At 47.8% G+C, this 13,384-nt stretch overlaps 2 protein-coding genes across 2 annotated transcripts; one reads left to right on the forward strand and one right to left on the reverse strand.

The window, feature by feature from the left end:
• Positions 1-188: 188 nt before the first annotated feature.
• LOC4332518 (transcription factor bHLH140) lies at positions 189-3,602 on the forward strand. Its single transcript, XM_015772734.3, has 6 exons — positions 189-344; positions 444-598; positions 978-1,930; positions 2,113-2,737; positions 2,825-2,995; positions 3,088-3,602. Exons 1-6 carry the CDS (start codon positions 287-289, stop codon positions 3,421-3,423), a joined length of 2,298 nt encoding a protein of 765 aa, XP_015628220.1. The 5' UTR covers positions 189-286; the 3' UTR covers positions 3,424-3,602.
• A 2,043-nt stretch (positions 3,603-5,645) lies between these two features.
• On the reverse strand, positions 5,646-8,597 carry LOC4332519 (pyruvate decarboxylase 2-like). The gene is made up of 6 exons (NM_001402139.1): positions 7,900-8,597; positions 7,633-7,796; positions 6,604-7,254; positions 6,396-6,513; positions 6,116-6,304; positions 5,646-6,006 (listed from the first exon to the last, which is right to left on the reverse strand). The coding sequence occupies exons 1-6, from the start codon at positions 8,425-8,427 to the stop codon at positions 5,839-5,841; spliced, it is 1,818 nt and encodes a 605-aa protein (NP_001389068.1). The 5' UTR covers positions 8,428-8,597; the 3' UTR covers positions 5,646-5,838.
• Between the last annotated feature and the right edge of the window lie 4,787 nt (positions 8,598-13,384).

A 13,384-nucleotide genomic window follows, 5' to 3' on the forward strand; every position in this document is an offset into this window, starting at 1 on the left:
TCTACGAGTAGAGTAAGCAAAGGCTTTTCTTTTTATTTCCTTTTTGCAATTCTTTGATGTTTTCCCCCTAAAATTTCGATAATACGAGATGCTAAGCAACCGAAGGCTTAGATTAAACCGTGGTCTGCACGGATGGCCAGGATGCACCGGTTTCCGCATCTCTCCCACGAGGCCCACCCCCACCCCACGACCCTCTGCCCTCTGGCCTCCGCGCCGTCGAGCGTCGATCTCCCCCCTTCGTCTCTCAACCCCCGACGAAGCCGCCAACTTCTCGCCTCCGCGAGAGATGGATCCCGACGCCGGCGGCTCCACCGCCGCTCCGCTGCCACCGGCATCAACCGCAGGTGCGCCAGTAAACCGCGGGTTTTTACTCCTTCCATTTTTGCGCATTTTGTTCTCCGCCCGTCGCCGCTAAAACCCTAGGACGTGCTGTCTCGATGCAGGCGCGTCGGCGGCGTCGGCGACGGTGGCGGAGGAAGGCGGGGGCAAGCAGGTGATGGTGGTCCTTGTGGGTCCCCCCGGCAGCGGCAAGTCCACCTTCGCCGAGGCCGTCCTAGGCGGCTCCGCCGCCGGCCGCACCTGGGCTCGCGTCTGCCAGGTGTTCACTCGCACGCTCAATCATGTGTTCCATTAGATCGTCACCTGTGCTATGAACATGATTTTTTTTTCTCCCTTCCTGATCATGAATTTGATGTTTGAAGCAAAGTGGCGACTTCGAAACTGCAGCTATAGTAGTAGTAGTAGTTTAGTTCCTAATTGCATTAGTTCCATGTATCTGAATATAGTACAGAATGTAGTAGTAATACCCAAAGATGGTGGCACATAGGGAAGAAGGAAGCATTGGTAGTAATGGAATTATACATGTATATAATTTTGTGCCCACTGATTTGCATTTTGCTGTTTTACGAGTACTGTCCGTCAATGGAATTGCAGCACTGCTTGATGGAATTCTGCGTGGGTGCTTTTTTGTTGTCCAGGATACAATTGGAAATGGCAAAGCTGGGACGAAAATCCAGTGCTTGAAGGCTGCAGCAGATGCTCTGAAGGAGGGCAAGAGTGTTCTCCTTGACCGTTGCAACTTGGAACGTGAACAGCGCGCTGACTTTATGAAGCTTGGCAGCCATGTACATGTGGATGTGCATGCCGTTGTCTTGGATCTCCCTGCAAAGGTTTGTATATCGCGCTCAGTAAGCCGGACGGGCCATGAAGGAAACCTGCAAGGTGGGAGGGCTGCCATGGTTGTGAACCGCATGCTGAAGAACAAGGAAACACCATTGCTGACTGAAGGTTTCAGTCGAATCATGTTCTGTAAGGATAACAACGAAATTAAAAAGGCTGTTGACATGTATAGTGCATTAGGGCCTTCAGATAGTCTTGATTCTGGAGTTTTCGGTCAGAATAGCAAAGGGCCTGTACAAGTTGGCATAATGAAATTTCTAAAGAAACCAGGAAGCTCTGCTGAAAAATCCGGTGGACATAAGGTTACACCGAATGAAAGCATACCGCAAATGCAAAATCATATTTCAGAACAGCAGAACCTTGAAGTTGGTGGTACCTGCACAGTGGAATCTGTAAAGGAGTTGAGCAATAGCAAGAAAATTGAAGACCAAAGTAGAGAGAGTGTTCTGTCTGATATCAGTTCGCGCACTCTGGCATTTCCATCAATTTCTACTGCTGACTTTCAGTTTGATCTTGATAGAGCATCAGACATTATAGTAGATGCAGTGGCTGACATCTTGCAGAAATATGATAATATAAGACTAGTTCTTGTAGACCTAAGCCATAAATCAAGAATACTGTCATTGGTCAAGGAAAAGGCTGCTAAGAAGAACATTAACTCCAGCAGGTTTTTCACTTTTGTGGGAGATATAACTCAGCTGCAATCAAAAGGAGGCCTTCGATGCAATGTGATTGCCAATGCTGCCAACTGGTAATTAGGACACTTCAATACTTTTAGGATCTACTACTTGTTCCAACTGAATGAAGATCTGCTTCTAGATTATATTCTTCATGTTGCAGCCTGTATCATTCTGGTTTGTTGGAGTCCACTATAATAAAAACATCTACTTGTGTATTATGGACCATAAGATAATATTTGTATGTTTCATGCAGGAGGTTAAAACCTGGAGGTGGAGGGGTTAATGCAGCAATATACAATGCCGCTGGGGAAGATTTACAACGTGCAACCAAAGAATGCGCGGACACATTGAGACCTGGGAGCTCTGTTGCTGTCCCACTTCCATCAACTTCTCCTCTGCATCAAAGGGAAGGTGTGACCCATATCATACATGTGCTTGGGCCAAACATGAACCCAATGCGACCGGATTGTCTGAAGAATGACTATACAAAAGGTTCTAAGATTCTCCATGAGGCATATACATCACTTTTTGAGAACTTTGTAGCCATTGTCCAGAGCTGCATGGGGAAGCAGAACACCGAGCCTGCTTTAGAAAAGCCAGCAACTGCAGTGACATCACCTAATGATTCAAAAACGAAGCGAGAGTGCAACCATGATTCTGAGAGGACCAAAAAACACAAGTTGGTTCAACCCAATACATCCTCAAATCAGGCTAGAGAGGGAGATAGCAAGAGGAGTGGTGTTACCACTACTAAGACTTGGGGATCCTGGGCCCAAGCTCTTTATGAGCTTGCGATGCACCCAGAAAATTACAAGAACTCTGATTCTCTCCTAGAGATATCTGATGACTTCGTTGTTCTGAACGACCTCTATCCCAAGGTCTGTCAGCTTAAATGTACTTTCATGATTGTCATTTATGATATTTAGTGCTCCAATTGGCATCTTAGCAGCACTTCATATTTGCAGGCCAAAAGGCATGTTTTGGTTGTATCTAGGAAGGATGGTCTTGATTCTCTAGCAGATGTCAAGAAAGAACACTTACCTTTGCTGAGGAGAATGCATTCTGCTGGAGTGAAATGGGCACAGAAGTTCCTAGAGGAAGATTCATCTTTGGTATTCAGACTCGGATACCATTCGGTACTGCCTTATCTCAAAGTTTGATTCATTCGAACCATCATCCAAAAATAATGATGGTCTGATCATGCTCATATGCTTTCTGGTTTCTTCAGGTTCCATCCATGAGGCAATTGCACCTGCACATCATAAGCCAGGACTTCAACTCTGCCAGTTTGAAGAACAAGAAACACTGGAACTCCTTCACCACAACATTTTTCCTTGATTCTGTTGATGTCATTGAAGAAATCGATCAGCGTGGATCAGCAACTATCAGCAGTGACGACAGGGTGCTCGCAATGGAGCTTCGTTGCCACAGATGCAGGAGTGCCCATCCAAATATCCCAAAGCTCAAATCCCACATTGCAAGCTGTAAATCGTCCTTCCCCTCCCATCTTCTGCAGAAAGATAGGCTGTTGTCATCATCGACAATGCATATGGATTGCACTTAGAACTCTGCGACCAATGGTCCTTCCAAGCACATTTTGTGTTTCGTGCTTCCAGAAGGATAGGAAATTAGGAAGGAATCTAGTTTTTCCTTGTTATGCCTGTCTTGCAGAATCCTGCCTTGTGAACAAACTGCAGTGCATCTGATCGTTAAAAAGAAAAACAGAGATCTGAAGTGTTGCAAGCCCTTTCTTACAAACATCTACTATCTCCGTTTCGAAATGTTTGACGCCATTGACTTTTTTAAACATGTTTGACCGTTCATCTTATTTAAAAAATTTAAGTAATTATTAATTCTTTTCCTATCATTTGATTCATTATTCATTGTTAAATATAATTTTATATAGGCATATAATTTTACATATTTCACAAAAGTTTTTGAATAAGACGAACGGTCAAACATGTGCTAAAAAGTCAACGGTGTCAAATATTTCGAAACGGAGGAAGTATCCCCTATTGCACAACATCTTTGGTAATTGGGACTTGTAGTAGGGAGAGAGTTGGCTGAAGAGAGACGCACAACAACAATCGACAAGCGATTTGCCGCGAGACATTAATTATGTGACGATGCAAAACTACAACTTGCCTTGTTGGATCCTCCGAGTTATTAAATAGCCCTCCAGAATTATTTAGGAGTATTAAATGTAGATTATCGATAAAACCGATTCCATAACCTCTAGGCTATTCTGTGAGACGAATTTAATGATGTATATTAATCTATGATTAATATACCTTATTAGATTTGTCTCGCAAAATAGCCTAGAGATTATAGAATGAGTTTTGTCAGTAATCTACGTTTAATACTCCTAAATAGTAAGATTCCGAAGGGCTATTTAATAGCCCTCCGGATCCAAACAGGGCCTTTAATACCAGTTGCAATCTCCCCATCCAGCAAAACAACAAGCGCCGCAGCGGTTGAGTGCTTCAACTAGAGTACCACGTAGTGGGTCGTGGCAGACGATATCAGTCATCACTTGTCCTCTTCGCATGTGATACACTTGCCTTTTTCGGTGGAAAGTTCAAAGCACAAGGATCAGTTTCGTTTCGGTATTAATAATACTACAAAGCAACCTTTGCTTTGTAATACTACCTCCGTCCTAAAATAAATACATATATAGATATCCGTGCTTAATGTTTGACCGTCCGTCTTATTTGAAAAAATTTAAAAATATTTAGTCACACATAAAGTACTATTAATGTTTTATCATCTAATAGCAATAAAAATACTAATCATAAAAAAATTTCAAATAAGACGAACGGTCAAACGTTGAATTTTAGGACGGAGGAAGTAGCTCCCACGATCCACTTAATCCAATCGCAATCTTAATTAAATCAGGACTGGTTAAAGTTAAGCAGAACGAATATACTTTAGGTAGTGGCCCTCTAAAATGGTGACCTCATTAGCGGCAAAATCAACATAACAATGTCAATCATCATCAATACAGACAAGCAGATTGCTCCAGTAAACGCCAGGAAGCGATGCATAATCACCATGCGGACTGCAGGTGCACGCACGCGGAGCTGCGTCCGGGCAAGGTGCCAAGCCAACCTGCGTAGCCTCTGGTCCAAAAGTTCAAGCCACTTGCTACTACTAGCCATTTCTCACGTCAGAGATGATAACACTACACATATTCTGATCCAGGATGGGATAAAGCGACAGCACCGATGCGCAGCGCTAGACGACGCCTTCCATAAAAAAAATGAATCTCGAGGTGATGACCAGAAGATTACTGGTTTACTACTACTACCTCCATCCTAAAATAATTACAGCCGTAAATATCCGTGTCTAACATTGTGAATATCCGTGCCTAACATTTGACCATTCGTCTTATTTAAAAAATTTATGAAAAATTAAAAAATATTTAGTCACACATAAAGTACTATTCATATTTTATCATCCAATAGTAATAAAAATACTAATCATAAAAAAAATTTTAAATAAGACGAACGGTCAAATGTAAACATAAATAGTGTAAAACTACATTTATTTTGAAACGGAGGGAGTACCAGATTATTGCCCAGTTGACACCGATCTAGCACTTCTGAATTTCATCGCCATTCTGTCTTGCAGACAGAGACAAGTAACGGCCTCACGGGAGGACCATGCAATAGTAGCCTGCCTCCTCGTGACGGATCTCGCACAGATCACAGGATTCACTGGCCGGCCATGCTCTCATCAAATCGTTACCAAGTGCCGGATAGCACATGGCAACACAAAATCAAACAGTTGGATGCAAGCTGAAAACCTCTCATAACCCTCGTAGCATTTGATTGGAGAAACAGATGTTCACAAGTAGATACAGAGCTACCGAAACTGGAAGAACAGAAACCCGAGGGAATGGACACAAGGAACATAACTGAAGGGCAAAGTGTTTACATTATTATGATTGAGCCCAGCTTGCAACAAGTACTAAAAGTTTCTACTGAGGATTTGGTGGCCTGGAGTTGGCAGCAGAAACCCTCGATCCCCATTCCAGCAGCTCTTTGCTGGTGTCGTCCTTGTGCGCGATCACCTCAATGAAGCACAGGCAGTCCTTCTCCCCCAGCGCCATCCCGATCGCCTCCGTCAGCTCCTCCTCGCACTTCACCTGCGCAATGTACATCATGGCAACCATCAGCAACAGTTCCTCAGATATAGGAGCATCTGCGGTCTAAGCCTCGTGTGGTGAATGTCAGGTGATCGAAGAGTTAGCATACCTTAGAAGTCCAGCATTTGCCCTCTCCATTGTGGATGGCATCCACAAGGCCAGTGTAGTTCCAGTTCTTGATGACGTTGTATGGACCGTCATGGATCTCCACCTCAATGGTGTACCCGCCGTTGTTGATCAGGAAGATTATGCTGTTCTGTGCACAGCGAATCATTGTTGACACATCCTGTGCCGTCACCTGCAGGAAATTACCACGATCACACATCAGTAACATGCCATCATATTAGCAACATATCTGATCAAAAGATCAAGTGATCACGGTGCTTCACCTGGAAACTCCCATCACCAATACAGGCAATCACACGCTTGTCCTTAGCGCCCTGAGCATATCCGAGCAATGCACCCACTGACCATCCAATGGAACCATACTGCATTTGGAATTCATACCTGCAGCATGCAATAAACCACTCAGTATATTCACCAAGAACATTGTAAAACCATTCACAACAGGGTTGTAGCAAGTTTCAGAATGCTCACCCGCAGCCCTCAGGGAGCTTCAGCTTCTGGCAATTGAACCAGGAGTCACCAGTCTCGGCAATCACAGCACTGTCACTGTTCAGCATCTTCTGGACGTGCTTGAAGAGCACATTAACGCGCAGCGGCTCATTCGGCTCGCTCTCCAGCGGCTGGCCCTCAGGCACGAAGATCCTCTTGTAGTTCTCATAAGCAGTGGTGTTCTTGTTGACGCGCTTAGCCAGCTCAGATAAGAACTCCTTCATCATGACGCACCCAAACGCCGGGCCATTCCCGACGATGACACGCTCCGGTTGCACAATTATGGCCTTGTCCTTCTTGAGGAGGAAGGAGTAGCCGACAGAGCTGTAGTCATTGAAGATTGGCCCTGCGAAGAGGTAGGCGTCGGCCGACTCGACGATCTCGGCACAGAAGGCCGTGCTGACGGCACCCCAGTAGGTGCCGATGAAGTGGGGGTGCGTCTCTGGCACGAGCCCCTTGGCCGACGGCATCACCGCGTAGGCGTAGCCACTGGCATCAACAAGGTCGACGAAGGCCTTCCCTGCCTTTGCCACACGCAGCTTGGGGCCGCCAACGAGCACCGGCTTCACCGCCTTGTTCAGGAACTCGACAGTGGCCTCCACCGCAGCCTCCAGACCCATCTTGTTACTCAACCTGCAATGCCACAATTTCATCAGACGAACTGAAAATCTGAAATGCAATGGTACAACCAAACTCATAGCCACAATTTCATCAGACAAACTGAAAATCTGAAATGCAATGGTACAACCAATTTCATAGCATCGAATCAAAAATCTGAAATGCATTGGTACAACCAATCTTATAGCATCGAACTGAAGTGAAATATTACAACATATTGAAATCATCAGACAACTTCCGGTACTGTATCAAATATGCACGATCTCAATACTTATAATTCAACCAGGCGTCCTTTTTGGGGTAAATAAAATCCTACGCTCTTGAATCGAGACATGGCATGACAAAATTGGTAGATTATAGGGATAAGCTTCATGATAAAACGGAGAGGGGTACCTGGGGGCGAGGAAGAAGGGGACGGGGTCGCGGCTAAACGTGGGGTGAGGCAGCCCTGGGAGATTGCAGCTGATGCTGAGGTACACAGGCTTGCTCTCCCGCAGCGCCGTCGCGATGGCGGTGTCGATCTGCTCGTGCGCATCCTCCAGATTGGTCACCACCGCCTGAATCCACAAACATTAGCAAACCATCGATCGATCCAACCAAATCTGCAACCCAAGAAATTAGGGGGAAATCCGAGGAGGAGCAGAGGGGGGGGACACGTACCTGGTGGCAAGTGACGGTCTGGAAGCAGCGGAGCTCCTGGGAGAAGTCCGGGAGGCCGATGGTGTGGTGGAGGATGCGGTTGGTGCCGTAGTCGTTGGAGTTCGGCCCTCCGGCGATGCAGATGACCGGCAGGTTCTCGCTGTACGCGCCGGCGATGGCGTTGAGCACGCTGAGTCCGCCGACGGTGAACGTGACGGCGCAGGCGCCGACGCCGCGCGCGCGGGCGTAGCCGTCGGCCGCGTACCCGGCGTTGAGCTCGTTACAGCAGCCGACGAGGCGCAGCCCGGGCTCGGCGATCAGGTGGTCGAGCAGCGTGAGGTTGAAGTCCCCGGGCACGGCGAACACGTCGCTGACGCCCACCTGCACCAGCCGCCTCGCCAGGTGCCGTCCCAGCGACGCCTCGCCGGCCGACACGGGCGCGGGGCGCGCCGAGGTCATCGGGCACCCCACCGCCGACGCCGGGCACCCCACCGCGCCGTTGTCCGCCGCCGCCGCCGCCCCGTCCACGGATCCGATATGGGTCTCCATCAAGATCCGATAAACCTCCCCGGGGAAGAAGCAGCAACCGCTACACTAGTGATGACTGGAATGCGTGTAAAAGTCTCGGAATATATTACAGATTCCTGGACTTGTATGAGGTTTTTGGCTTTGACGCGATTTGACGCTTGTTGGGTATGGTTCGGTGGATGGAGGGATTCAGCGGTGGGGAGGAATGTGTCTCGTTTTATACCATGGAGGCGGGGGCAGATCGAGAATTGGTGTGGAAACCCGGGGGCTTCCGTGCAAAAACCTGTATTCCTTTCGACGAAAACCACGGGCGAGATTGGGGTGGGGGAGGCCGGCGCGCCGGTGATCTCGCGGGCGATGCGATCTGCTCGGTGGGGCAGCGTGGCTTGGGGCCCGCGCGTCGGTGACTCACGGTCTCTCCAGAATCCAGATTCGCGACGGAAATGGTTTCGTCGCAATCAGGGGAAGGCGGGGGCGTGTGCGGTGCGGCGGCGGTGGTGGTGTTTTCTGGTTTTGCGACGCAAGTCGCGCGGCGGTTTTGGTTTTGTTTGCTGCGCAAGGTGGACTCGTTTTGGGCTGCGTGGCAAAGGTGTAGGCGGCGGCGGAAAGCCACGCTAGCTAGTAGCTCCAGCCCGCCACATCAGACGTGGTCACGTGGCTCGCCTGAGGCATCCTGATCCCGCACAGGGAGGCGTAGCGGCGCGTAGAGCCGCTTTCTGCATTCTATCCACTACCATGGATGACGCATGAGAGCAGATATAATAGCAGACTGTTAGAGCACCCGCAATGGTAAAGTAATGTGTTTTCTATAAAATATATACATCTCAGCAATAGACTAGATTAATAGTAAACCACCTCAATAGTATATCTACATGGGTATCTATAGCTCTCTTATGCCTTGTCTCGTTTTTCTCTATAGACTATCTCTAAGTTAGTAGATAGCTTTGCTCTCTCTTTTCATTTAATATCTTTCAAGTAGAAAAATATGCTGACATGGATCTCTTGTAGAGAGCCTATAGCTAACCATTGTGGGTGCCCTTAGCCAGCTATAGATATATTTTAATGAGATAAAAGATAAGAGAGAAGAGAAGCGGGCTGTAGATCTGTAGCCAGCTGCAGCGCGGACTCCAAGACATGATGTGTGTATGACAAGTGGGACCATATATTAATAGTATAGTAAGCAACTATTGTATGAATTGGTTATTCGATTGGCTATAGATGAATTGGAGCTTGTAGTGGGCTATACTATTAAACTTGCTCTGACGGATGTAGTGCACAAATTTAATCAAATCAAATCTTTTTTTTTGGGTAGAAAGATGAAGGGCGAAAAATTGCAGGATTGAGATAATTAAAAAAGTAAGATAAACATATTTTTTTACAGGATTGTAAATGGTCGATTTGCCTAGTGTTGTTGTAAAAATCATGGAGTTGAAAGATATTATTATGTGTCATTGGTATGTAGGTCCTGGTAACACATATCATTCTCATGAACAATGGTTTTGAAACCTGCGTACGTTTGTAGTGGAATTTCTCAAACCTTTTCAATTGTAAAACACATGAAAATATAAAAATGGTGTTTAGGTATACTCAAAGGGAACTTCCATGGAGGACCTCGTGTTAAATTTTCTATAAAATTTAGGCATTCCATAGAAATTTCATATGATCGAATGATATCCACCACTTTATTTCAAATGGTTAGTTAGGAAAAAAAATGTTATTATTGGAACAAAAATCTTCAAATTCATAATACTAACATTAGCAGGGGAGGCGACGAGTCTACCACCACCACCACCACTAACTTATGAAGTAGGCTATAAGTTACTGTATTTTGAGATGAATGGAGTAATTGACTTACACTTCCTTGTCTCTCTTTGCCGATTACTATTGTTTACTTTTTAGATAATACGAACTTTTTACTTATTTCTAATACCAACTTTTTAGATGTTTGAGAACAATTTTATTTTACAAATTAAATAATTTGATAATAAAATGATAGTAAATATGCCTAGGTGTCACTGCCTTATTAGGTTGCCAATTACTATATCGTAAGACCATGAACCTTTCGTGCGCTCTCACCTTTTTCTCTCCTTTAACATTTTCATTTTATTGGTGCCTCCGTGCCGTGTCATTTTTCTTGTTTCTAGTGGTTCTGCCATCTGACAATTAACCTCGTCCTGTCGTTGACGACTCACCTTCTTCACGGCTCACTGTCACCACGTTTTTTTTTTAATTTGAAACCATACCATTATAGATATGCCATTTGTATCTCAATGACATGTAGAACCTATATGAGTCAATGACATGTGGGTCAGAATATCATATTTTAAATTTTACAAAATTATAATAATATGCTTCCAATTTTCCTTTTTTTTCTAAGAGAAACCACTGTTTTATGCATGCGAGCTATTATGGTATGGTTGTAACTCGGTGGAACGGCTAGTAAAAATGATCCACAGACATGGCAAATTCCGAGCGCCGTTCGATGGTAAGACAAACGACTGAAATACCTGCCGTAACACTTAAATATTAACTAAAATAATATTCTCACAAGAAAAAGTCAAGCTAGCCTAAATGCCTAATAGAGGAACCAGCACAATCTCAAGTTGCAAAACGAAACCCAGCACACACTCTTCTGTATTCTGTAAACACACCGCAGACTTAAAACTGTCTGCATGCGCGGCTCTCCCGACTCCCGAGTGGCCAAAGCGGCGACGAGGCCACGAGGGTGTGCATCGGAAGACGATTAGCATTGCAAGCAAGCAGCAAGAGCAAACCCACCGTCGCGAAAAAGCAGCAGCGCCAAACAACGTCGCCGCCCATACGGGCGGCTGCTCCCGCTGGTTTTCTGGTTCCCCAGTGGCACTTGATGACTTGAACGAACTACACCAGGAAGCATCGGGCGCTCCGTTCCGAGAGAGAGAGAGAGAGAGAGAGAGAGATATCGCGGTATAGCAGCGCGCTGCGAGTTGTGGTTAGGTGCTCAGCCGTCACGATCCGACGAGCCGGCATAGTTGCATGAAAGGCATCATTTTTTCAACCTGATCGTCCCCATCTGACATTGAAAGCTTTGACGGAAAAGATTTGATTATTCAAGATCCAACCACTAGGGACAACACAAACCGCTCCATGGCTCACCTGATGACCTGAAACGCTGGAATCATAGGATGGGCGGAGGACTCCTGATACTGGAGGCGCCAGCCGCCACCGATCGAGATTCGAGGAGGAGGAGGAGCGGCTGCCCCCAACTTGTTTTCGTCTCTCTCCGTTGCGTCGTCGTGCGACTCGAAGAGTCAAACCCCGTGGGCTCTTGTACGACTTCCGTAGTTCCGTTGGCCAGCTTGGGTATCAGGGTACACGTGCTACACTTTTAGAGCGTTCACAATGCACCGACTTGACGTTCAGCCCCAACATGTCAGCTCGGAGATTTCTCTCCACCTGAATATTAAGCTCCACGTTCTTCGTCATAGTTGTAGGTCTGAGCCCACAACATTGTGTCCCGCACCATCAAGAAACGGAGAGAGAGGACAGGAGGGGAGGGCTGAGCTCGTTGGGTACTTGGCCGTGCCGACGACGTAGCAACCGTGGATGAAGGTTGCCGCCGTTCTTGTCCGCCGCCGCTGCCCGACGCCAAATCTGGTGAGCTCGGTGGATGCGGACGAAGAGGAGGGGCGCAAGCTAAACAGGGTGGCGGCGGTGACACGTCCCAACGGTAGCCACCTCGATCTGTGCCGCCGTTGTTAGGGGCAGGGGCGGACCCAGACCTAGGGTAAGCTGGGCCACGGCCCGGGGCCTGGGATGAAAGGCCCATTGAGAAGTATGCATTTTCATCAGGACTAAGTCTATTTGGCCTCCTTTTTCACCATGTAAACTTGTGTTGGGCTGAGATTTCCATGGGGCGGCCGCGGTTAGGGGAGGAGGAGAGGGAGGCGACGGAGAGGGAGAGGACCCTACCGAGATCAGCTGCTCGGCGCCGCCACCGCTCCGCTGCGCCGCTCTACTCCGTTGTGCTGCTGTCGTCCACAGTTTCCGCCCCGACGAGGAGAAGTGGAAGCGTGGACTTTGTCTTGACCTCGTCGACGTCCATCTTCGTCTCGCTCACCAGAGGAGTGGTGCTGGCCGGGTCACCCGGCCGCCGGCGCCGTCGTCGCTCGGGCCACCCCGCCCGCCGCCTTCGTCACCGCTCGGGCCGCCCGGTGTCGTCGCCGTTGGGACCAGGTTGCCCGGCCACCCGGCGCCGTCGCCGGGCCACCCCGCCTGCCGCCTTCGCCACTGTCGGACCGCCCGATGTCGTCGCTGCTAGGACCGCTTCACCGGCCGCCGCTACTCAACTCGGTTTCTCCGATCTCACTTGGGGAAAGAATGAGTGGAGAGAGAGAGAGAGATTGGGAATTGGGAGATGAAAAATGAGAGATGTACTGGCGGGACCCACTACAAGTAACTTGCACTATGGAGTATGTAGCTTACCACGTTCTTAGTCTATGTTTTTTTTTAAACCTAAGGCGGAACTTTGTTCCACAGTTATATTTAGAAGAAAAGAATTGACCTAGTTTATAAGAAAAACCGGGGCCGAAAACCATATAGCTGCACGGTTAATTAAAGGAAAACCGGTTAAAACCCACATGTCGGTGATATGGGCCTGGGGGTACGCGCAGTAGAAGGAAGTCGCCTTCCCGTCTAGCCACGTGGCTGCACGGCCTGGCCTTCCCCCGCCCCCTCGGGGGGCGATTAGGTAGCGCTAAGGTGGCCAGGGGGCCTCGGGGTGTCGCGTCACGGCCCTCGGGCCCTCGGGGTGCAGCAAGCGAGTTCAAGCGCGATATTCTACGGACCAGTCTATCTCTCCGCGGCGCGGACCGTAGATAAGAAGCGTGGTTGGTTCACCGTCGGTTAGCCCTCGAGGCGTCCCTCAACTACCAGCAGAGGCGGCTCAGGCGGTAGATCTACCTCCTCAGAGAGCTTTGGAAGCTGGCTCACTTGGTGT

The sequence above is a fragment of the Oryza sativa genome, chromosome 3, assembly GCF_034140825.1.
Source record: "Oryza sativa Japonica Group chromosome 3, ASM3414082v1".
NCBI lineage: Eukaryota > Viridiplantae > Streptophyta > Magnoliopsida > Poales > Poaceae > Oryza > Oryza sativa.

Coding starts and splice junctions, on each gene's coding strand:
- LOC4332519 (NM_001402139.1), bottom strand. CDS start 8,427: ATGGAGACCCATATCGGATCCGTGGACGGGGCGGCGGCGGCGGCGGAC. Junction 7,797..7,899: donor AGACCGTCACTTGCCACCAG/GTACGTGTCCCC, acceptor TTGTGGATTCAG/GCGGTGGTGACCAATCTGGA. Junction 6,514..6,603: donor AAGCTCCCTGAGGGCTGCGG/GTGAGCATTCTG, acceptor TGCATGCTGCAG/GTATGAATTCCAAATGCAGT.
- LOC4332518 (XM_015772734.3), top strand. CDS start 287: ATGGATCCCGACGCCGGCGGCTCCACCGCCGCTCCGCTGCCACCGGCA. Junction 1,931..2,112: donor ATTGCCAATGCTGCCAACTG/GTAATTAGGACA, acceptor TGTTTCATGCAG/GAGGTTAAAACCTGGAGGTG. Junction 2,738..2,824: donor TGAACGACCTCTATCCCAAG/GTCTGTCAGCTT, acceptor TCATATTTGCAG/GCCAAAAGGCATGTTTTGGT.